This window comes from Rattus norvegicus, chromosome 17 (genome assembly GCF_021556685.1).
Source record: "Rattus norvegicus strain SHRSP/BbbUtx chromosome 17, alternate assembly SHRSP_T2T, whole genome shotgun sequence".
Lineage (NCBI taxonomy): Eukaryota > Metazoa > Chordata > Mammalia > Rodentia > Muridae > Rattus > Rattus norvegicus.
The window spans coordinates 12,584,457-12,610,226 of record NC_141550.1 but is presented as its reverse complement, the minus strand read 5'-3'; the positions used below and the strand labels follow the sequence as shown (position 1 = coordinate 12,610,226).

Genomic DNA, 25,770 nt, shown 5'->3' with positions numbered 1-25,770 from the left:
CTCCCTGATTAGTTCTGTTTATATTCTCCAGTCTGAAGGTTCAACAAAAGAAACAACTTCTCATGCTTGTGGAAATTTCATCACAGGTAGATTTTCAAAGCATACATAGTTAACGTCTGTTCTTTCACTTAAGCCACGCTTTTATGAGAATACTTTCAAGAGTTCAGCATGATCTGTGTGATGTTTTTGTGAGAGAAGGAAAAAAAATCTATATTTTCGAAACACGTTGAGGCTTGCTTAAAAGTAACAAAGCCCAGTGGGGGAGAAGTGTTTCCTTCCCTTTAACTCTGAGCTTGAACGGTGTGTGTGCTTCGAACTGGGCATGTTGGGTACACATCCGTGATACCCAGTGCCCCAGAGGTAGAGACAGGAGGATCAGTAGTCTAAGGTCATCTCCTACTATACAGAGAGTTTAAAGCCACAGTGGATTACATGAGACCCTGTTTCAAAAGTTAAAAAAATAAAGTAGAACAATGTATCTTTTAAAAATTCTGGGCCTGGAGGCTCATTTTCAATATCATAAAGAAACTTTGTATTCTTTTATGCATATAGACATAACCCCACCCCATCCCCACTGTTAAATTACATGACCCCGCAGAAAGCTGTATGTGTGTCACAACTGGGGAACTTTATTGAAGCTGTTTCTAATATTTCACAATTCAGGGACTTTCCTCAGCTTGGACCCTTCTCCACTGCTGACCACTACACGTGCTTACAGGGAGTGGGGCATAGTTCCTCTGTCTCTAAAAGAACAGCTGTCAAGAGAGTCTCTGGTGTCCTGTGTGGAACTATCACCTGTGAATAAAAAGCTGATGCCCATTGACTGAGGCAGGAAATAGGAGGTGGGAGTTCCCATAGGGAAGGAGGAACTCCGGGATGGAGGAACAGGAAGAGATCCACTCCAAACTCTGAGGAAGACAGTAGGAAACTGAGGAAAGGTAGCTAGCCTTGTGGCAGACTTAGAGTAGGTTAAACGGAATAGCTGAGTTATGTGCTAGCTGGGAACAAACCCAAGCTTATGGCCGAAGCATTTATTCCTAAATAATAAATCTCAGCCCCCAGTTACAAATAGTAGATTGGGAGCCTCGCTACAGTAGAAGCTTTTTCTGGGAGACAGGAACAAATATATACTCCTCCACACAGAGCACCAACCACAAACCAGAGAACCATCCCCGAAGTCCAATCTGGGGAACCAGTGACTGGGCTCACCCGTGAGCACTGCCATACCTAGTTTGAAGCACACATATTGTGAAAGCTCAGAGTTAAAGGGAAGGAAACACTCCTCTCCCACTGGGCTTTGTTACTTTTAAGCAAGCCTCAACGTGTTTCAAAAATAACCAATCTTTTTCATTTTTCTCACAAAAATATCATGCGGATCATGCTGAATTCTTGAAAGTATTCTAACAAACTGTGCATTACATGAAAGAACAAACATTAGCTAGGTGTGATTTGAAATTTTACACCTGTGATAACATGTTCACAAGAATGAGAAAAAGGGTACTAGCCATTTATTTCAATGTGTGTCCATGTGTCCATGTCCATGTGTCTGTGTCCGTGTGTGTGTGTGTGTTCACGCACATGTGTGCAGGTACTCCTGCCACGGCACATATATGTATAGGTCAAAGGACAACCTTGGATGTCACCTCTTACCATTTACCTTGTTTCCAACTGTTTCTAGGGGTTCACAAATATCCATAGACTCTCCCTTCTCTGCCTCTCATCTTTCCCTAGAAGTGCTAGGATTACAGATGTATGCTACTGTATCCAACTTTCTGTGGGTTCTGGGGATCCGAACTCTGGTCCTCACTCTTGCATGCAAGCACGTTATACACTGGGCTATCTCACCAGCCTATGACCGTTCTCCCCCACCCTCCGAATTGTTTTTAAAGATTCTCATTGGGCAGCGAGTAAGTCAGCATCATTCCCCTCCACCCACCCCCGCTCCACAATGGCCTCAGAGAAGAGAACCTCTAGGCAGTTTGGAAAGTTTCTCACAAGTTACAATCTGTGTTACAGAGTTGTAAAAACAGTGGCTGTGAAAATCCTGAAGAATGAGGCCAACGACCCGGCTCTGAAGGACGAGCTGCTGGCGGAGGCCAACGTCATGCAGCAGCTGGACAACCCCTACATTGTGCGCATGATCGGAATCTGTGAGGCGGAGTCGTGGATGCTGGTGATGGAGATGGCGGAGCTGGGGCCCCTCAACAAGTACCTGCAGCAGAACAGGTACCCTGGAGCACGGGAGCTGTGCGCAGCGCTACCCCCCGCCCTCCCACCCCACCTTTAGGCTGTGCTGGGGCCTGATTTCTAGGGGAAGCGCAGGCGCGCACTCTCTCGCTGCTCTCTCGCGCTCTCTCTGTCTCTCTCTGGGGGTGCACCTGTGTGTAGAGGTCAGAGGTCAGTATTGGAGATCGCACCTCTATCCTCTGTCAATCTCCATCTTAATGTTTTTTATTTACAGGTATGTTGGTGTGAGTGTGTGCTACACGAGTGCAGGTACTCCTGGAGGCTAGAAGAGCCTGCCAGATCCCTAGGCGCTGGAGTTACAGCTCTCGTGAGCCTCCCCACATAGGCGCTGGGAACCAAACTCAGGTCCTCTGCAAGAACAGTACCTGGTTCTTAACCACTGAACTCTCTCGTTAGCTCTCCATGTTATTTCGCGAGATAAGCTCTCTCCCTAAGACTGGAGCTCACCAATTCAGCCAAACTGGCCAGCCACAGAGCCCCAGGGATTACAGGTCCTCACTGGCATTACCTGGCTCTTACATGAGCTCTGTGGATCCCGACTCAGTCTTCATCCTTGTACAGCAAACATTTTACCAACTAAGAACAACTCTGCCAGTGATATAATCCTCAATGTGTGTGGACAGGGCGTTGCCTACCAACAGGCAGAACATTCTTCTGTCATCAACACCTTGAGCCAACATTTTCCTGGGACACCAGGAAAATTGTCTTGTCTGGCTGACCTCGTGAGTGCCTGCATCTGAAGGGGCAGCGGCAGTTCATTGATTCTGGTTAGCAGCGGTCCAGGCACAGCCGCCCTAAGGCGGCTTGCCGGCATAGAGCAACAACCTGGTTCCTCATTTTGTACAGCTTCCCTTTCTCATTTTTAGCGTGCATGTGTGAGGGTGAGCCTGGGCACAGGTGCAGCAAGTGCAGGCCAAAGGTCAAGCTAAAGCAACGCCCATCCTTGGAATACCGTCTGCTTCCTTTGAGACAGGGGTCCCTCACAGGCCTGAGCTCATCAATTTAGCTAGACTGCTTGGGCAGGGAACAGAAAGAATCCACCCACTTCACTTCCCCAGCCTTGGGATTACAAGCATGGGTCACCACGCCTGGCTTTGATTTCGCATGAGTGCTGGGCATCAAACTCAGGTGGTCCTGCTTGCAGGATGAGCACATTCCTAAAAGCTTTCTCTGTAACTCTATGATTTTATTTTATTTCATTGTCCATCTCAAAGCATGCGTGGGAATGAAACACACCAAGCCCAGGAGAACGGTGTTCGGTCTGGAACAGCCGTGTGTCGGCAAGATTACCTGCCCTGCTCATGCCTCCGGTTGTTTTTTGCCTGTCTCTGTGTGTAGTATACATATGTGTATGCACATCTGCATGGGTGGGTATGCATGCCCGTGCATACGTGCAGAGGCCAGGAGAGGACACAGTGTGTCCTTCTCCATCAGGTGCGGCAGCACTGCCTTTAATCCCAACGCCAGAGAGCCCGGGGTTGGTGGATCTCTGTGAGTTTGAGGCCAGTCTGACCTACACAGTGCGTTCCAGGTTAGTTAGGGCTACATAGTGAGACCCTATCAAAAAAGGGGGGAAAAAGGTTCTCCCACTAAACAGGAAGTCCTGCTATTGTGGTTTGGTTTGGTGTGGTTTGGTTTGGTGCTGTTTTGGCGAGGCTGGTAGCCAGCAAGCTTCTAGATCTTCCTGTCTCCACCTCCTACCAGTGCTGGGATTACAGCACACGTGACAACGCTCAATTTCTCCCCTGGCTTCTAGGGCTCAAAGTTTAGGTCCTCAGGTTGTACGTGCAGCAAATGTTCTCACCCCGAGTCATCTTCCCAGCCCATCCTACTGTTGAAGAAGAAGCAAGAAGTGGGCCCCTCTTCTGGGTACACGGGAACACGGCTGTGTGTTTGGAATGGCCCCGTCCACTCTTGGTAATGGCATCATGTGATTCTAGGCACATCAAGGATAAGAACATCATCGAGCTGGTTCACCAGGTTTCCATGGGAATGAAGTATTTGGAGGAGAGCAATTTTGTGCACAGAGATCTGGCCGCGAGGAACGTGCTTCTGGTCACCCAGCACTACGCCAAGATCAGTGACTTCGGTCTTTCCAAAGCCCTCCGTGCTGATGAAAACTACTACAAGGTAGGGCAGCTCAGTGCGGGAGGCTGAGGGTCAATCCATGGTCAAGGTTGCAGGTCAGAAAATGTGCGCCCTCTGTATTTTATGATGGCACAAATCTCACCAGTAACCTTGGAGGAAAGTGTTTTTAAGATTGATTCTGTCAATCAAGAAGCAGAACGCATAACTAGTGGTAATGTTTCTCAACCGGAGTCTTGTTCAGAGTAGCATCCTATGCTGGTTTGGGGGTTTTGGGTGGGGTGGGGGTGGGGGTGGTTGGTTGTTGTTTTTTTACATTTACTTACCTTGTCTGGTATACATAGGCATATGTGACATAGAGTACTAACAGAGGTCAGAAGACACCTTAGGTTGGTTCTTTCCATCTATTTTGTATAGAGCACTTGAACTCCAATCTTTAGTCTTGACAGCAGACACCTTACCTATTGAACCATCTTGCTGACCCTGAGTGCTTGCACCAACTTATTTTGAAAAACATAAGTTGGACAAGTTGATTTTTCTTCTTAGGGTTTCATGCAGCCCAAGTCGCTGTCTGTCTCCTGAGTGCTGGGGTTATAGGCGTACACCCCCACAATTGGGTTACCCAGTGGTTCTCAGCCTTCCTAATGCTATGACCCTTTAAAGCACTTCCTCATGATGTGGTGACCCCCCCAACCCCAACCATAAAATTACTTCATTGCTACCTCATAGCTGTAATTTTGCCACTGTTTCGGATTGCAATGCAAATGTCTGATATGCAGGATGGTCTGATATGTGACCTCTGATGGGGTCACAACCCACAGACTGAGAACCACTGGGGGCTTTATGCTTGTTGAATGAAGCCATTTCCTCGGTCCCAGAACTAGGAGATTCTTAGGAGATTTTTCTGAGTTCCTTTCATTTGAATTGACACTGTGAATTTCGGCAGAGGCCTTTTCCTGCTCCCCTCCTTAAACCCAACTCCTTTGTGCATCGGCGTGTACACGCCGGGCTTAACGCGTCACAGAATGTCCACTCTGCCTCCAGGCCCAGACCCACGGGAAGTGGCCGGTGAAGTGGTACGCCCCCGAATGCATCAACTACTTTAAGTTCTCCAGTAAGAGTGATGTCTGGAGCTTCGGAGTCCTGATGTGGGAAGCGTTCTCCTACGGGCAGAAGCCATACAGAGTGAGCCATGCTTAGCTGTGTGTTTCCTGTCTCAGCTTCTTGGACTTAGGAAACTGTCACTGAGCATAGGGTTATTGCCACAAGAACCGGAACCCAGGGGATCTGGGGACGCCCTGGGGTCTCTCATCACCTTCTAACAGTGGGTGGTTAGCGCAACCTAACCTAAGCTTGCACCCACTGGGGGAAATGACATGTGATACTAAGTGAACACGATCTCACTGTGTGCTACACACAGCCATGCACCAGACACAGCCCCATCCTTCCTGAGAGTAAAACAGGAACATCGAGTATTTCAGTTGTTGCCATGTGTGTTCTCATGTGTGTGCACACCATGTGTGTGTGTATAGTGTGTGTGTGAGTGTAGTATGTGTGTATGAGTGTAGTGTGTGTGCATATGTGTGTAGTGTGTGTGAGTGTAGTGTATGTGTATAGTATGTGTATATGTGTGTAATGTGTGTGTGTGTAGTGTGTGTGAGTATAGTGTGTGTGCATATGTGTGTAGTGTGTGTGAGTGTAGTGTGTATGTTTAGTGTGTGTGTGTGGGTGTAGTGTATGTTTATAGTATGTGTATATGTGTGTAATGTGTGTGTAGTGTGTGTGAGTGTAGTGTGTGTGTGAGTGTAGTGTATGTGCGTATGTGTATAGTGTGTATGAGTGTAGTGTGTATGTTTAGTGTGTGTGTGAGTGTAGTGTGTGTGAGTGTAGTGTGTGTGAGTGTAGTGTGTGAGTGTAGTGTATGTTTATAGTATGTGTATATGTGTGTAATGTGTGTCTAGTGTGGGTGAGTGTAGTGTGTGTGTGAGTGTAGTGTGTGTAGTGTGTGTGTGTGAGTGTGTGAATGTAGTGTGTGTGAGTATGTGTGTGTAATATGTGTGTGAGTGTAGTGTATGTGTATTTTGTGTGTGAGTGTGTGTAAGTGTAGTGTGTGTGTGTAAGTGTAGTGTGTGTGTAGTGTGTGTGTGTGTGTGTGTGTGTGTGTGTGTGTGTGTGTTTACTGGGTGCAGACAGATCCTAGGGTATCATTCAATGGCTTATCACAAATGAAGCTTCCCAAAAACCGAATTCCCTAAATGAGGGATCAAAACAGAAACTCCACAGCCTCCCCTCTCCCCTACACACTTCTCACTGGGCAACCAGGCTGACTCGAGGATTCCAGAGGAGAGGCCCCTACTCTTGTCTTGTGACTTATGTCACTTGAAGTCTCCTGTGTGTCTGCGGGTGAGGTACTCTTGTTTGTATATTTTGAAAGCTTGTGTCCATTTTCACATCTCAGGGGATGAAAGGGAGCGAAGTGACTGCCATGCTGGAGAAAGGAGAGCGGATGGGGTGCCCTCCAGGATGCCCGAGAGAGATGTACGACTTGATGAACCTATGCTGGACTTACGAGTGAGTGCCCAACCCTTCCTACCATTGACCTGAAGGTTCTAGAAGTAGGCAGTGTGGCTGCTGCTGTCCTAACTTCATTTCTGTCGCTGTGATAAAATGCCATGACCAAAATATAACTTAGAGGGGAAGGATTTATTTTAGCAAGGAACTCCAGGTTACAGTCCATGATCACAAAGTCAGGGAGGTGGAAACTTAAAACCATTTGGTCATAGCATATCAGAACGCTGAGAGAGAAGATGGGACACGTGCTTCCAGTGCTCAGTTCTCTTTCTCCTTTCACAGAAAGTTCAGGATTCCCTGGTCCAGTGGCCTCCCATGGTGGCCTGGGTCTTCATTCAAATAACACAGGACAGTTCCACCACAGGCCAACCTGTTGTAGACTTGTGGAAACTCTCTTCCCAAGGGGTTCCAGACTGTGTCGAGTTGACAATGGAAACAAACCACAGCTACTGCTACAGAGTTTGTGACCCCTGGGAAAAGACCATAGACTCCATCTGATGGTATTTAAAAGATTTATCGATTAGCTGCAAGCAGGAGGAGCAATCTCTGAGCCACTGTTTGAAACTGCTGTGAAGGAGGGTCGTGAGGGTCTGTTACTGCTGCTGCTGCTGTTGTTTTGTTTTGTTTCCTTTTGTTTTGTTTTAAGAGGAAAACCACAGGAAGACCTCCAGTATCTGAACAGGCAACCAAAAATTGGTCTGTTCTGTACCGCCAAGTTAATCGGTTAAGGCAACTCAAAAACAGCCTTCAGGTCCCTGCATAAGCAAGTTACAGAAGCTAAAAAGGCAGTGGGTCGTGTCATACAAGTCTGGTCGCATCTGTACCTTTGGGGTGGCGATCACTGAGTAGGGGTTACTGGGAATTTATCTTCCAGGGACTGGAGTCAGAGACAAAGAACTGGAGGGAACCAAGAGGGATGCCGGGTTTTAGCCATCACACTGGGTATTAACGTGAAGTGGGCGTTCTCTTGACGCATTGGGAATGTGCTGCCTTCTACATAGGTGAGGGCAGGAGGCAGGCCAGAGATTGACTGTGTACCTATCCAATCATGTCACTTCCCAGCAGGGATACTACTATGTACATTTTGTAACTGTGGGAGTGTCATAAAGCACACTTAGGCAAACCAGGGCCGCCGAGAAGTCACCAGCCCTTATAATTGTACGAGACTTTGTTGTGCCTGGGGGAAAAAAATCACAGAATCCCAGATATCCTCTCAAGCATCTAGAACACTCTTGCCTTTGCCAAACTCAGACATGTCTGGGAGCATCCCTGCTTCCGAGAATCCTAACATGGAGGCTAGAAGCTCCCGCTGACCCCAGAAGCCCCCAGATAGTGATGCAGGGTGGCCACATGCCACATTCATGACTGCCCAGCCTACAAGTTCAGACGCCCCATCCCTATTCTTAGGTACAGTGTGCTTTGCCTTCCCCACCAGCCCTGAGCAGGGCACCGTGCACACGGTGAAGCCACGGTGAGCCACTGGGCATGCTCAGCTGTGGCTGCGGGGAGATACCAGCCACTGTGATAAAGCTGTCTGGTGTTAGTGAGGTTCTCGCTAGCTGACACTGAGTGTAGGCATACATTTTTTTGCAACCTACTTTTAATAAGGGTTCAACCTCTCCTCTGGCCCACCACCCCGCAGAGGCAGTGGAAGAGGAAAGTTATTAGGATGTTGGGGAAGTGGACCTGTTCAGCAGCAGTTCTTTGGGGGCGAGCTCGATCTTCTTGGGCAGCAGTGCATTCCCATAGCAAACACCAAATACGATTCGGCAACTGCAGACCGGTCCTGTAGGCAGGCAAACACCAGGCACAAACCGACAGCTCCAATCCAGTTCCTTCAGCAAGCAGACCCCAGACAGCTGTCGCTCAATCCTGAAGAAACCGCCAGGCTCATCAATGGCCTGAGGCGAGGCCGTAGAATCAGCAGGCAGCTGCAGGGACCTCAGGAGCAGTTCTTGGGAGAGTTTCTCTCAAGGGCGTCATCATCACAGGTTGAGCTCAACAATGCTATGTAAGGCGTGTCTTTAGTGAAGAATAGCGAGGCAGGGCAAACCAAACCAAAGCTCAGTGCCCATCTCCCACTGTCTGTGGGGTCATATTCATACTCCTTCAACAAGCGTCCTTTCACCTGTGTCTGCCTCAGGAAAACAGTCTTTCATGTGTTTGCTTCAGCAAGACATCCTTTTTACTTTTGTGCCCCAGCAAGACATCATTTGGCATAGCTAACTTTCCAAAGAACTAGACGTTTCCACTTCAATCAAGACCATCCATTAAGATGCTACTGGGCCCGCCCACCCGTGCAGCTCTCTAGAGCTTTGCTCTGTGAGAGAATGCTGGCCCTGGGTTCTATGTCTCTTCTCTCTAATCTCGGCTGAGCCCTGTGGAGCTACGGTTGTGACAGGGCAGATGGCAGAGCAGGGCCAGTTTGGCTTTTAACCCCAGGTTTCCTCACTGAAAGCTCTGTCTGCTCGATCCATCACGGACCAGAATGTAGCAAAGTAAGAGAAGCAAGGTCGGCATTCCAGGGTCCTAAGGAAAGCGGTTGATTCTCAGACTCCATAGAGTCTGCACCAGCACGTTTACTGGGTTCGTTTTTAATTGCATCTGGTGAGAACAAGTTTTTCCTGCCAGTGTTACCCGTGTCCACAGACTGACAACAATTCTCTAGTGCCACCAGAAGCCTAAAAGCAACTTAAAACATCAGAAGTATGTGCAAAGACTGATCCATGAGAGCAGGGAGTACGTGTTCGTGTGTGCAGGTGTGTGCATGCACATGCAGAGGCCGCGAGCTGACTTGGCCTGTCTTCCTCTAATACTCCTGTTTCTCTTTGCTTAATCTCGAGTGTGTGTATGTGTGTGTGCACATGTGCGGGTGGGGGAAGGGGGAGCAGGTCAGAGAACATCATTCAGGCCTCAGTTCTCCTCTTCTACCATATGGGTGCCAAGGATCAAACACAGGTCCTCTGGCTTGGTAGCAAGCGTCTTCACCCACTGAGCCACCCCAGGAGTCTCTCTGCTTTATTATCTGAGACAGTGGTCCTTACCGAGCCCAGATCACATCGATACTGAACCCAGATCACACCAACTCTGCTATACTTACAGGCAGCAAGCCACATGGGATTCCCCTGTGTCTGCCCCACCCCAGTGCTGGGGTTACAGAAATGTACCCCCATACCAGGCTTTAATATAGCTTGTTGGTGACCCCTACTCGGTCCTCACAGTTGGACTGAAACACTTTTATACACTCAGCTGTCTCTCCAGTCCTTGGGCTGTTTGATAGCAGGAACCCGAACACCAGAGGATTTCGTTCTCCTGGGGGGGCCTGAAACCATCCCCTTGTGAGCACAGATGGGGCTGAGCTCCCTTTGAATTGTCAGGTAAAAGTTTCACCCATCACTTGCTCACCTCAGCATTTAAGCTGTCTATGATAGCACAGACTTGCAGGACAGAGACTTAGGATACATGGGGTTGGGTCCTGACCCAGATCACAGCCACAGAAATCTGTGAGTTCTAGCAAGAGCACAAACAAACACCCCTCTCTAAAAGTCCAGCTCGAATGCGGGCACAGTAGATTACAGCTATGTCTGTATTCTCGCAAGATATTGAGCCAAGGGACTAAGGAGATGGCTCTGTGGGTGAAGTGCTTGGTGTGTAACTGTAGGGACCCGAGGTCAATCCCTAGAACCCTTATAAAACATGCCAGGCATGGTGGCAAGTGCTTGTGGTCCCAACACCACCAAGGAAGATGGAGACAGGAAAATTCCAGATGCTTCCTGGTCAGCCAGCCTCGCTTCTTAACAAGTTCCAGGCAATTGACAGACCCTGTCTCAAAAAACCAAGATAGATGATGTCTGAGGACAACACCAAGGTTGTCCTCTGGCCTCCACACGCTCTTAAATCACACCTCCAAACACACGCGCACACACATTTATGAAAGTTCACAGAGAGATTGAGTTAAACATCTGTAGACAGCAGCACAGAGACAAATTAGGAATCTTCAGACACGGAAGAAGTTCTGTACCAAAGTAGCATAGAGCAAAACTCTTCCAGACGCAAGGACATGGGTTCTCAAGACGCTATAAAATGCAGGCTTGAATTCTGTAGGTTTGGAGCGAGAGACACCAATCACGCTGGGTCTGGGTACAGTGACCAGCCTTCACCACCAGGGGGCACGGTGACTTAACCGTGTTTCCACACGCCTACTGACAAACACTAATGCATCTATCTCTTCCTCCTTCAGTGTGGAGAACAGGCCAGGATTCGCGGCTGTGGAACTGCGGCTTCGCAATTACTACTACGACGTGGTTAACTAAGAGCTTGGGTGCCTGTCCGCGGCCACCTCGAATTCTCAAGCGATCGCAGGAAATTTATTCAGATGAACTGGCTCTCAGAGTTTCATCTCCCTCTGCCCAGAGGGAGAGCTAACCAAGCAAAGCTAGGAACTCACTCTCGCAACAGTTCTGGTCCCAAAAGACAGACAAGCAGCAAGCCCGCGGGACCTGAGGACTTGTCTGTCTGGCTTTTGTTTCCATCTGTGTGGTTTTCGTCTTGGGTCACGTTCCGGGAACCATTTCCAAATTCGCTTGACGTCATTCCGTTGCTCTGGGGCCAGGATTTCAGTGTCGCCCCCTGCAGGTCAGAAAGAGAAGTGCTTCGCCATTTCAGCAAAGGACTGAGAGAAACCTCACCAATGCCGTTGGCAAGGCGGAAGACGGTTAAGGAAAATGACAGACTCAGGCACTGCTTTTGCTCTCAGCACTGAGACTGAAACACCACGTGAATGGGATGCTGAGACATGCTGGCTTGGCTTGCACGCCCCTGGAGTCCGCCTCCTTGTAGAATGACTTGAAGTCCGCTGTTGTGTGCTTACAGGAGGAGGCGTGAATAGCATTCTGCATGAAGGCTGCCAGGCAGGGTGGGCTCCCATGATCCTCTGCGACTGAGCCAAGTGTATCAGGCATGGGTCAGAGTCCCTTTCTCTGCAGAAGGAATGAATGCATCCAGGACTCCTTGTTGCGGCCACAATACCTGACCAGCAACCTCAGGGAGGAAACGCTTGTTTGGGCTCACAGGCCATCATGGTGGCAAAGACTTTACAACAGGCAGGAAAGACTTGAGGGCATGAACAAGAAGCTGTAAGGTCACGTGGTATCCACACAGAGGAAGCGAAGAATGAACAGGAAGTAGGACCAGGCTATAAGGCCCCAAAGCCCACCCACCCCACCCCACCCCCCATCCCCCACCCCCCGTGACCCACTTTCCTTCAGCAAGACCCCACTTCCCAAAGGTTCCACAGGTCTCTCAGACAGTGAATGCCAACAGCTGGGGACCAAGTGTTCAAATATACGAGCCTCTGTGGGGAGCCTTTCACATTCAAACTGCAAGAGGTTCCATCCATTTTCTGATGCTATGACTGAACACCTAGATAGGGTGGTGTACAAAGAGAAGCAATGTATCTCTTAGCTGTACATCCCTCTCCAAGGGTCGGAACTGCCCCCAGTGAGATGCAGTGCCAGGCAGCAGCCTTCCTGAATGTCACAGGGTGATATCCCGACAGAGGGGGGAAGCCTTCTCAGGTGTGTCCTTCTCTTATGAGCCCCTGATACCGTCCCAGAGCCTCCTCAGGACCCCACTTCTTCTTAACCATCCCCCAAGGTCCCATCTCCAAACACCATGCTGTGAACCTAGGCACTAAGTCTTCAACACATGAGCCCTGAGGGGACACATTCATACTAGAGCAGACGGCAACACAGTGACCAGGACCACCTCAGGATGAGCTCGCGGATGGAATTTTAATTCAGAATAAAACCAGAGAGGTGACCTTCCCCACAAGTAAGCCTTGCTAAGTGTGACTTTGAGCTCTATCCTCCTGACTTGCATAAGGTTCGGCTAACTACCGACCACACACCAAGTGTCACCTGTCCATAGCACAGTTGCTGAGGACATAAAAGTTACAAAGGCTGCATAGCCTTCCGTCTAGGTCTAGGGGAATGTACAAAGGAAGCATCTCATCCTCACCCCTGAGACACTGACAAACACAGCCAGGGACGGCATGGGAGGCCCCACTGGCGGCGGGTTCGATGAACAGAGCCGGTGAAATGGGTTCCCCTCTTTAGACCAGTAGTTCTCAACCGAGACCCTCCAGTACAGTTCCTAGTGCTGTGATGACCCCCAATCATCAAGTTACTTTGTGGCTACTTCATAACTGTAATTTTGCTACTGTTATGAATCATAGTGTGAATATCTGTTGATATGCAGGATATGCAATGTGCATCCCCCAAGGAGGGCACACCCACAGGTTGGGAACCACTGCCTTTGATATGGAGGCGCTACACTTAGAAGCTATGGGTGTGTCTTGGAACTGTGCTAGTAGGTCAGTCGCCCTGTTGGGGGCGAGATCCCTGTGTGTTGCTGGCTGAGTGGGCCTGCAGAACACCTCCTTGGTGAGGAAATCCCGTGGGTCACTGCCTGATTGAGTCAAGGGAGGAAGAGACACTGTGTTGGTTATGGAGACAGGACCGTCTAGTCTGAGGAAGAAGCTCTCTGCTGAGCTCCTGGCCTACCTTCCCCTGTCCTCAGGGTAGGGCTATTAAAAGGCCACCTTGAAGGTCTGGGGGTGGTTGTGCGAGAACCCTATGGAGGCCTCTGTCTTTTTCCAGTCTTGTTTGCTTTCTGGCCTCTCTAGTAGTGCCTCTCCTTTCCAGGGGGTTGGGACTGACCATTCGTTATCGGGATGTGACCAAGCAGAACGGAGGGAGACACGGCTTTGTCTCCCTTCAGAAGGTCGAAACTGGCTCCTGGACGCAGAAGTCATGTGTGGCTATTGTCCAGGGCTCTCATCTGTTGAAAACTGTGTCTTGCTGTCAAGATTAATTCTCTCCCCTGGGGCCACAGAGGAGGGCGGATGGAGAGAGGATCCTCCCTGGAGGGTTTAGATTCTGAATGCACCATAAATTTGCAAGGTCGGAAACAAGGTCCTTCTCAGGCGTCTATACTTGGCCTAGGTCTGCTCACAAGCTGCCTCTGGTGCTCCGAATCCCTTCTGCCTGGCCGCTGGGCTCACTGTGTGCCTTCACCTATGACCCTTTAATCAGCAGAGCACACGGAGCACCTAATCTGCCTCGCCACATCCTACTGACCTCGCCACACCACATACCTCATGCAGAACCGAATGTCTCTCCAGTAAACGCCCAAGCCAGCCATTCATAAAAACCTGTCTCTGTGTGCACTGGAACATGTCCTCCCTGTACCCAAACCCACTTTGTGTGCCAGACAGTGACTCCACAGGGACGCCAGGCCTGTGATCGCATTGCTCGTTGCAGAGGGAAGCCCCGGGTTGTCCGTCTCAGGGATTACTCCCACCCAGAGCAGCACACAGTGTTCCCCTGTTATTTCAGAAATTATTTTTAATAAAGATCTACTATTAGTCTTGCGGCGACTTTTATGGATGCAGACAGGAGACCCCCGGCTGTACCCTCGACCGGAGTTGAGCAGCCTCTTAGTAAGTGCAACCTGCTTGTGAGATATTGAGTCCTCAGCCACATGGGAACAGAATCTCCAGAGCTCACCTATTCTGCCACTGGAGGAAGCCTGCAAGGAGGGCCCAGTCTTGTTGGGGAAACATCTGTGTCTGGGATTCGTGGGCTTAAGGACTGATAGCCCAACTCAAACCTAATAGAAAGTGGTACAAGGAGACCCAGAAAAGGCCTGGGAGGGCAGGGTGAGCTTTGCCACCGTCTATGAAGACAACATGAAAGCAGCAAGGCAGAGAATGTGAGGATATATAGGTCCAGAGCCCTGAGCTTCTCTCATTCTAAAGGCACATGAGCATACACTACATATAATCACATACATATTCATGTATGCATAGACAAGCATCTTACTCATGTGTACACAGGAACACATACACACGCGTGTACAAACATACATGTACAAACACGGAAGCAAATGCACCCTGCACACACAAACATGAACCTGTGTACACATGTCCACAATTACATGTACATGTTGACATAGCCCTACTCCCAGTGCCACCTTGCACACAAGCTAATCTGGTCTTGGAAACCCCTCCATGGAGAGTCCTTCCCAGGTGACTCTAGGCTGTGTCATGTTTAAGCATGGTAGAGAACACCGCAAGAACCTGAGTCTAGCCACCAGCACCAGTAAAGAGGCAGTGCATCAACATGTCTGCAGCCCAGCTCTGGGGAGGGAGACGCAGACCACTACAGCTCACTGCCATCCAGCCTCACCCAGCAAGGTTGTCACATTCCCAGTCTTAAAACCCTGTCTTAGAAAAATAAAGTAGAGAGCAGCTAAAGACAACACTCAGTGTCAACTTTCTACATGCACACATACGAACATGCACACATGAATGCATGCACACACACAAGAATGCATATGAACAGGCACACACGAACACATGCACACACACGCTCGCATGCACACATGGGTGTGCGCACACAGTAACACATGAACATGCACACACGTGTGCACAAATACGAACACATGCACATGTGCATGCGCACACATATGGGCACATAGACACACATGAACATGCACACACATGTGCACAAATATGCACACATGTGCACATATGCATGTGCACACATACGAGCACGTAGACACATGAACACATGAACATGCATGCACACATGCATGCAGGCACACACGCCAAAGAACACAATGCCTCTGAACGACCTCAATTTAAGAGCACTGCATGCACACTAATCAACACTTGTCTTTCCACACATGGATGTGTGTGTGTAAGAGCCACAGACTTTTAAAGCTGATAGGTTTACATGTTGTGCCAATCAGTTTCCCAACCCTGTGACAAATACCCCGGAAAACCAACTTCAAAGGAGGAAAGGCTTATCTTGGCCTTGTCCCTGGAGTGAGGGTTGAAGCCTAGGCCCTTGGACAGCCTAACAAGCCAGGTCCGGCCACTTGTTTCAGTATCCAATGGAAGACACAGTGGTGCAAAGCAGAGAATGGAGACTTAGCCAATCCATTTAACCACACCAGGAATCGGAACACAGAGGGCCGTGGGCCCCCTAAGTCCATCTTCTGGGGTCCTGGCTTAAATACAGCACCAGTGATATGTCCCTGTCCAGGTGTACGCCCATCTGGCAACACGCCTCAGCTCCAGTCTCCCTGGAGAAGCACCCTGACTCACTGTAAACCTCTCACCAGGAGACCAGCTTCCCTCCCCACTGGCGCCAGTTTCAGCCTTTTCCTTCCCCTGTCAACTCCCTGGTGTGCAACTTTGCTGCTCTGATGGCCAAAGGGAGGATGCAGGGTTCTTGTTACAGTAACTTTATTCCTGCCAGGACGTCACAGCTGTGGTCACCAACGCCACTGAATTGTGTCTGTGGTGACACAGCACCTCACAAGAGGAACACACGGTGGAGGCGGCTCCCCTCTTACTGTGGCCAGGAAGGAGAGAGAGAGAGAGAGAGAGAGAGAGAGAGAGAGAGAGAGAGAGAGAGAGAGATGGAAGAGGCATTCCCAACATCTACAACATCATTCCCCAATAATGTGTGTGTGTGTGTGTGTGTGTGTGTGTGTGTGTGTGTGCACGCTTGTGTATGCAAGGGTTCCTGCTGAGGCCAGAAAAGAGTGTGTTGTAAGCCACCCAACATGGATGCTGGGAACTGAACTCTGGTCATCTAGAAGAGAAGCATATGTGCCTAACCACTGAACTGTCCAGCCACGGAGGGCCTACCTCCTAAAAGTCTAATTACCCCCTCCCCCTCCCTCGTTCCCTCTCCCTCTCCCTCTCCCTTTCCCTCTCCCTCCCCCTCCCCCTCCCCCTATCCCTATCCCTATCCATCTCCATCTCCATCTCCATCTCCATCTATCTCTATCTCTATCTCTATCTCTATCTCTATCTCTATCTCTATCTATCTCTCTATCTCTATCTATCTCTATCTCTATCTCTATCTCTATCTCTATCTCTATCTCTATCTCTATCTCTATCTCTATCTCTATCTCTATCTCTATCTCTATCTCTATCTCTATCTCTATCTCTATCTCTATCTCTATCTCTATCTCTATCTCTATCTCTATCTCTATCTCTATCTCTCCTTCCTGTCCCTCTCTCTGACACACACCCCAGGGCAATAGAATCAGTAATTCCTTCAAAGAAAAAAACTTGATATCATTTGGCTCCAGCAGAGGGCGCTAGAGCATTGAGTTTGACAATTCCCAGCCGGCTCTATTTACAGCCACTTAATACTTTACAGCTTTGCAAACTGAACCCGCAGGAAGAAAAGCACTTCCAAAGTTGCCACTACCAAACCCAGGAAATGGACACCAAGACGCTCCAGCTACTGAGCTCTAATCCCACCCTTTGCTTGCTCCAGGTCCATTCCTGCCAGCCATCGCCAGGGCTGGAAGCCCACCGAGTTCTTTGCTTGTTTGCTTTTTCCTTTTTCTATTTTTTTTTTAAGCTTAGCATTTTTTTTTCACTGAAGCCATTAGTCACAGACCTCGGGGCTGAGTCTCTGAGGTCTGTGGGTGACTCAGTGCACCCGCGGTTGTCATCAAGCCGTGGAACAAAGAGTTCAAAATGCAGACTACTCGTAAACAACTCTTCCCTCACTGATGGAAAATAAAGGGCCAGTGTCTGGGACAGTTTCTTCCCCACAGCTCCTATCAGATGACAGCATCAATTTCTATAAATCACTGGGGCTGATGAAACCATGGGATTGCAGGTCATAAAGACTCAACTGCCTGGGAACAGGTTCTTAAGTTCTCCATGTCCCTTATGCAAGAGAGAAAGGCCTCTACCCCAGCGGGTGGGGAGCAGGTGAGGAAGCAGAAGGCTCACCACTCAGGAAAGCTCACTGCCAGACAGGAAGTAACTTTCCTGGGAAAGGGTGGGCTGGCGTCATCACTACACCAAACTGCATGGGGTTTGGCTAGAATGAACATGGAGGTTTGCAGAGCATTTCAGACAGGCCGGTTCCTCCCAATTGTAAATGTTCCAGACAGGTCGTATTCCCCACGCTGTCTCCTGCAATGGACACATACATCCCATTTCTTGTTTTGTTTTGTTTTTTTAATAGTCAACTGTGAAAAACAGAGGAGAGAGTATTTGGTTATAAAGCCACTCCTAGAGACCTCCACCCTGTGAGTGCAGCAGGGGAACCCCACAAAATGGAGACCAGAAGCTAAGCAAGCATCCTGTCAGGAAGGAGGGTAGGTCTTGGAGGGTGGAGAGATAGAGTTCTGGGAATGTGGTGCAGACACCTTGGTTGATACTTTTTCCTGTGAGCAAAACACATTTAGACAAATGCTTGTTCCAGAATGAATTTCCCTTGAAGTCAATAAGATACCCCATCTCAGTGTTTTCTCAGGAGACTGGTTTTTCTCAGTGTCCCCTCAGCTTTTTATTCTCAATTACCCCATTTACATCAGTTCTCTCCCTGATAAAACATTTCATCTGATAGGGAAACCTCCTTAAGATTAAGGAAGTGAACAACTCAAAAGCTTTAGGAAATCCCTGAAACTGAACAAATGCACTGGGCTCCTCCCTCCCCAAGCTTATATAAGCAATAAGGACTATCAAGAGACCAGACGATCCAAGCTACCTAGGACAGATGCTCTTCCGACCTGTTGAGCTGCCTGGCCGTTGTGCAGTGAGCTCCAAGGTCCTGGCTTCCATGAGCCATCCCCATGCTAGAATGGGCTTTTTTTGGTGTTGCCACTGCCTTTATGTCATTCCTGCCCACATAATTAACCCCTCACCCATACTCCCGCTAGTGATACCAGCAAACTTGTTGGTTGACCAAGCTTAATTTTGGTGGTAAGGGTATTTTTGGTGTGTCATATGGAGTCCCTATTTTGGTGGTAAGGGTACTTTTGGTGTGTCATATGGAGTCCCTATCTGTGGCTTGTTCATGCCTCTCCAGGAAATGGTGTCATGTAACAGCACCAGGCAGTAGCCAGCCTCCTACACAAGGCCTGTGAAGGTGGGGCTGCATGTGGCCCAACACACCTGCACAGCTATCGCACCCCAAGTGGGATGTGAAGACAGTCTGGAGTGGGGTGCTGGGCTTTTGTTCTTTTGTAGTGTGATTTGTGTGTATCTGCTTTTTATGTGCTTGTCTTTGTATGTATATGGCTGCGGAAGGGGCTCTATGTGATGTGTGATGTGTGTGTGTGTGTGTGTGTGTGTGTGTGTATGTGTGTCTGTGTGTCTGCTATCCATGTAGTAGGTGTGTTTGTGACTATGGGTATACTTATGCATAATGTGTGTGTATAAGTATGTGTGGTGGCATGTTCCAAGAAGTATCTGTGCATGTCTATGTGTGTGTTGTGATCTATGTGTACATCTATGTGTCATGTGTGTATGTGTAACAGGCATGTCTCTTTCTTGGGTGTGTATTCCTACAGGTATGGAGGAGCCATGTGTCTGTTGTTGAAGCTGGGGCTACAGACATCTGTGAGCTGCCAGATTTGGGTTCTGGGAATCAAACTCAGGCCCCTTGGCACCCACAACCACCTTTTGAGAGATCCATTATCATAACCTAACTATAAATGAAACCAGAGGACACATACACAAAACACACATTCACACAAGCACACACACATTCATACACACACTCACTCTCACACACACTCATACACACACTCACACTCTCACAAACACTCATACATACTCACCCACATACACACAAAACACACACTCACACAAACACACACTCACACACACAAACACACACATAGACGATTCAGGTGTCAGGCTCACAGTCACACTCACACACATTCACACACACTCACACACACATGCACAAACACACATAGTCACACAAATACACACAAACTCACACACAGATGATTCAGGTATGAGACTTACACACTCACACACTCGTACACACACACACACACACTCACACTCGCACACAGACGATTCGGGTGTCAGGCTCTCTAACCTGACTGACCTCTAGAAGCAGTCAGAGTATTGAAATGCTGATGTCCAATCCCACAGTCACGGAGATTGGATGTAGTGCATCTGTAGGGTAGCCTAGGGCAGTACACCAGGAGGTGAGGCTGTCCAACACACCATGTGGCTGTCAGTCACTTGCCAAGGTTTGGCAACCACTTAGAACCATTTGAGTCCTGATTTAGGGAGGACCTCTCCTCTCTGACTGAGCCCTGGCCCTCTGGAGTGACCAGTTATAATACAGGTGCAGGCTTCCTATGTGGATGCTGGATCATCAGATGGCCTCAGGAACATTGATCTATGATGCCCAACTGCTCCAGGCTGGAATTGGTGTTGACAACGCCTCAAATGCTGTCTTTAAAATCTTTGACTTTCTATGATTTGGGTTCCATGGAAGAGCTGAGTCTGTAGTTAAAATAGAGCCCGGTGAGGCCAAAGCTGTGTCCAACCACAGTGCTCCAGGGACAGAGCTGAAGCCTTGGACATACCCTTACTCCTTTGTCTGGAAAGTTTGTAAGCTGGAGTTTTGGGCATTGGGTAAAGTCTGAGCCAGGCTTCAAGAACTCACGTCAGCCTGGGATGACTCTATAGAGGCACTGGTGTTCTGTAGAGCCCAGACCTTTTTGGGAAAAGAAGCCAGAAAATCCCAGCCCAGAACACTACAGCATCGCCATGTCTACCCCTGGGAGTTCTGCAGATGCTAAGCAATGAACGACACCTGAGGTATTTTCAGCTTGAAACCAACCCACACCAGCATCCCTGGAGTCTGTGCCTTCAGTGATGAAGTTCGTGCAGGAGAGGCTGCCATCCCTGGATATATGCCTCCCTCGACAGAGAAGCCAAGGGTCTCCCAAGGCTGTTCTCAGGAGTCAGGGAAGACGTAGAGCTTGATACTCCTGTGGTGTGGGAGAGCTCCTTAAGAAAACGAATGTTGAGGGCAGCATCGCCAGGAGCCATGAGAACTGGCTTTGGTTCAGGTTACAGGACAGCCAGCATTGACAATAGCCTTAGCTATAACCTTGTCCCATGGCTGACGGCCACAGGACGGGCAGTTCTATATACTGCCACTGGGCATGGGGCAGTCACCATCCGGGAATGTTGCTGAATTTCTTCTACAAAACTTCATTCAAAAGAGAAAACCCGAGTCATGAGGTATGTCTAGTTGCATATGTCTAAGAAGGTGAATTCACCCTGATTTTAAGAACTGGGCCTTCCTCTATAGCATTTCTCTATGAGCCCCCTTCAGTGAGAAGGTCATCGCATGAGTCTTCCTTGAAGCCTCCTTTGTGAGAAGAGCTCCCTAGAGCCCTCCTCTGTAGGAGGCCACTCCCCAATCCCTTTTCCATGACGAGAACTTTCTCGGAGCTGCTCCATGGTAAGACCTTGAAGCAATGATGTCTCCATCTTGTCAAACAAAGATTCTCTTCCACTGTGCTCCTGAGTTTAGGACTCTGCACCATGTGGCATGTGTGCATCCTATGTAACCTTCATGTTTCAAAAGCAAGTGACAGTAAAGTGGGGCGTGAGCTGTGCCACCCTGGGTAGCTGGCAAAGACTTAGCCTCCACAGGGGAGGGGTGTCCGGAGTCCAGACTTTCTGTTTTCCAGCTCCCTTTCTTTCCTCCCGAACTTTCCGAACTTTGTCAAAGGACAAAGAGACAGCTGTCTTGACAGATTGCAGGCGAAAATGTGTTAATTTGGGAAAGTTCTTTTTTAAAAACGTGATTGCCTTGGTACATCCTTTCTCGGGATCTTGGAAGGAGCCCATGCAGACACCAGAAACAGAGGGTCGCTCTGCAGTGGCAGTCTGGCCAGGGCACAGAGTGCCAGAGAACAACAGGGCATTAGGATAGAACGCATTGTGGAGACAGAAAGGGGGACATGAAGAAGAAGGGGGGGTGGCAGGGGAGGAATAGGGGAGGAAGGAGAGGGAGGAAGGAAAACAAACGGGGGGGGGATAAAAGTAGAAAGGGAGGGAGTGAAGGAAGATAGGGAGGAGAGTGAAAGAAAAAAGGAGGGAAGGAGGAAGGAAAGGAGAGGGGAGAGTGATGGGGGAGGGAGAGACTGAGGGAGGAGGGAGAGGAAGGGAGAGAGAGGAAAGGGAAGGGGAAGGAGAGGAGGGAAACAGGAGGAGGGGGAAAGGGACAGATGAAAGGAGGGAGGAGAGAACGGGAGCCAAAGGAGGAGTTAGGGGGAAAGTGGGGTGAGATATTGTATTGAGCACAAGTGACGTGAGCAAGAGACCAGCGGGGAATGCCCCAAAGAGACAAGTCTAAGCTCAGGAACGCATTCCCAGATCTGAAGTCTCTGAGTTGGACAACCTCAGATGTGGCCAAATTGTCATAAGGGAAAAGTGTCTCACTGTGGTCTTTGGTGAAGGCTTGCACCTGTCTGGTATGGAGGACACCTTGCCCCTCCCCCGTGGGCAGCCTGCGGTGTTCCCTAACTGTCCTCACAGGACCAGACCTATTCTAAAGAGAGAGCCCTTCACCCCAGACCTCTGAGATCAGGTCCACAAGGAAATGGAATTTCCCTGAGAGTCTTACGCTGGGAGAGGAAGAGGCTGGCATCTAGTACTCGCCACCAGTACTAGATGTTGTGGATGAGGGCTCTTCTCTCCTGGGAAGAGATTCGCACAGTGCTGACAACCTGTAGGAACCTTTTGGGAGAAATTGGGGCGGAGACAATGAGTTGTCAGTGGTTGGTGGAACTACTTAACCTAGAACTTCTTAAGCCTAAACGTAATGTCAAGACCCTGAAGGTGACTTAGGGGGTCTCTGGGTATCTCTTCTCCCTATGTTTCACTAAGACCTGTCTGTTTAACAGGTATACTGAGGACGGGTGGCCAAGCATAGCCTCCGAGGGCTTCCTGGTCCCAGGCTGTAACCCTGACAATCCACCAGCACAGCCCACTGAGCTCCCCGACCCATTCCCAGGACCTATGCATCATTAGCTTCCAAAAGAGCCCTGCCTTTACCTCTGGGCATCTGCATCCAGACAACATGCACATCCTCTGCAGTGGCCATTGCCCGCTTTGGTTAGAGATGTGGCACAGGTAGGGCGATGTCCTGGCATCATCTGGGTGGGGAGGGGTTCCCTCTAGATGTCAGGTTCCTCACCATAAACAGCCTCATGCACTTTCTAGGCCAAGACAGAGAGCAAGATGGGCGAGACGGAAGGGAAATTATGCAGGACACTGCTGATCTTGGTGGAGCCTGCTCTGCACAGGCAGCTACCAAAGCAGCCTGTGTGGCAGCCCTGGGCTGGCTGCTATCAGAGACTTGTGATGCCCTAGGTTTGTTTTCTGATCCCACAAGAATAAGCACCGAGAGGTAGGAAGTCCTATCTCATAGGTGCCTGGTCTCTCAAAAGCCCCAGGAACAGAGCCATCTCTGCACTTGGGGGTGGGGAAGTGTGCTTTGAAGATAAAAGATGAACATTATCATTATCAGCCTTCCTCAGAGGGACTAGGGAATCACTGGACACACATACACATAAACACAAACACACAGACACATATACACACATACAAACACACAGCCACACAGACACACACACATATAGACACACATAGACACAGACAAACACACAGACACATACATATACATACGCATACAGATATATAGACACACATATAGACAAACACAGAGACACACATACACACACAGACACACAGTCACATGCACACACACACACAAAGACAAACACAAATAGACACACCATACACAAACACACACAGACACATATACACACACATACAGACACACAAACACACACACATATATAGACACACATACACACAGAGACACATACAGACACATTCAAATATAGACACACATAGACTTAGACAAACACACAGACACACACATATATACACACACACATACAGATACGCAGACACACATTTAGACACACGCAGAGACATACACACACACAGACACATACAGACACAGCCACACAGTCATACACACTCTCACACAGTGTGTGTGTGTGTGTGTGTGTGTGTGAGTGAGAGAGAGAGAGAGAGAGAGAGAGAGAGAGAGAGAGAGAGAGAGAGAGATGGTAGGGCATGGAAGGGGGAAGAGAGACCAAAAGAAGCAACATTAAAGATGTACACGCAGATATACAGAAAGAGAAAGAAGCAAGGAGACAAGTGCGGTGTAGGGGAAACCCTGGGGAAGTTTTCCACAGCAGAAGACTTGAGCAATTTGCTGGCTGTGTCCTGTTCTAGTAGAGACTTGTTCTAACTCTAAAGGGGGCATTCCTCTGAGGAGTGGGAGCTGAGAGCCGAGGTGATGTCTCACAAAGTCCCAGCCACTCTTCGACATGCCAACAATTGGTGGGAGCAGCTGGGCCCCAGTTCTCAGAGCCCCTCCCTAGGTTTGGAGAAAACCCTATGAACTTCCCTTTAGCTGTTCAATCAGCAACAGTTGTAACAGTGGAGGTGGGGGAACACTGATGTGACACTATCTTCAGGACTGATCGGAGTGTCCCCATATCCTGCCCTAGTATCTATCTTTCTGGCCACAACCAGTCACCAGGACACCCAGCACCCACTCTGAGCCTGCATAGGAGAAGTACCTTGGCCACCAGCTCGGGGTGTTTTCTTGGCACCGCTGTACTGTGAGCCCCTCAGAAAGTGCCACACAACAGCAGGAGTTCAAGCCCAATGCTCAACCCTGAGCTCCTTGCCTTGCACCAGGGTTTCCAGGGCCCCTTGTATGACCCTTGGCCCCGGAACCTGCTGTCCCTGTAACACTTCTGGCCAGCCCTCCTGCATGTGTCCGGGGTATACCTGAGAAATGGGTCATAAAGATAAGGCCATCCTAAAGCAGGATAGGTCACACTGATGACATGAAGTGATGACCAGAAGGTGGCCATTCCCTCTTCCGGTTCACTTCTTTTAGCCTGGACCATGTTAAAAAGCAAGCATTACCAGGAAGTCGGAGGATATGGGAGGAAGAAGAGCAAGATGAGAGCAAGAAGGAAGGCTCGATCATAGCACCAAGCCCCTTACACAAAGGTGGGTGTGCCTGGCCAGTGGGCCCCTCTCCATGCTGGACAGGAACACCCTCACCAACTCAGAAGAACCACCAACTCAGAAAGTCAGCACAACTTTTCGGGAGTCGCCTGTCGGTGCTATTCTGCAGGTGTCCAGTAGGTGGCAGTAGATCCTCGGACAGGAGTTGCCACCCGGTCGGCGGGCAGAAAATGGAGCCGCTTCCTCCTTTACCAAGTACCTGTTTGAACAAGAGTCAGCGCTGCCAAGTGGATACACGGCAGGAATCACATTCCAGCAGGTGCAGAAATAATATACAAGGAAGCGATTTCTAACCTTGGACATCAAAGTACTGCGGAGAAGGAATTTAAACGGACCTCTTTATTTACTCTTTTTAAAATCTACTCGGAGCTGAGGTGGCGGGTGGCTCAGTCGGTAGACAGCTTGCCTAGTGTGTTCAAAGCCCTAGGTTTGTTTTAGTCCGAGTCCTGAATAAAAAATAGTGTACGATTGCTCTGCTACATAATATAGGCAAGGCCTGACTGGGCACATGAGGCTCTGTCTCAAAAGGGGGTTGGGGAGTCCACCTTGCACTAAATTAAAATAGAGTCAGTCATCTTGGGGCCTCTGATGGGCAATGGTGGGGTGCGGACTAAGCTAGAAGGACCCGCACTTCCCAGTCTATTAGTTTTGCCCCCAGAGTCCCGTGATTAATGGAACCTTCGGACATTTCCCACGAAGCCAGCCGTCTCGAAGACAGCATGGATGTTCAGTCTCGGTAATGGCACTCAGATAACCTGGGATTTTGACCAAGGGAGAGTGCTTTAAAAAAACAAAGCCGTGAGCTTGTGTGTCGCTGACTGACTCACGAATCATTCTGGACCAGAAGATTCGTGCTTAGAGCACGCAGGAGGCAGGGGGAT

The 25,770-nt window shown here is 49.2% G+C and overlaps 1 protein-coding gene across 14 annotated transcripts in view; it reads left to right on the top strand.

Annotated features, from left to right (window-relative positions):
• The window catches only part of Syk (spleen associated tyrosine kinase), an 85,162-nt gene extending 70,833 nt beyond the window's left edge, over positions 1-14,329 (top strand). For all 14 annotated transcript variants that reach the window (XR_015640637.1, XM_087589808.1, XM_087589806.1 and 11 more), the window contains 5 exon segments: positions 2,017-2,226; positions 4,188-4,377; positions 5,377-5,517; positions 6,791-6,903; positions 11,144-14,329. Coding sequence is in view for 13 of the 14 variants with exons in the window: in XM_087589808.1 (XP_087445934.1) it covers positions 2,017-2,226; positions 4,188-4,377; positions 5,377-5,517; positions 6,791-6,903; positions 11,144-11,216 (727 nt within the window). In the remaining variant the exon portion in view is untranslated.
• The last annotated feature ends 11,441 nt before the right edge of the window (positions 14,330-25,770 follow it).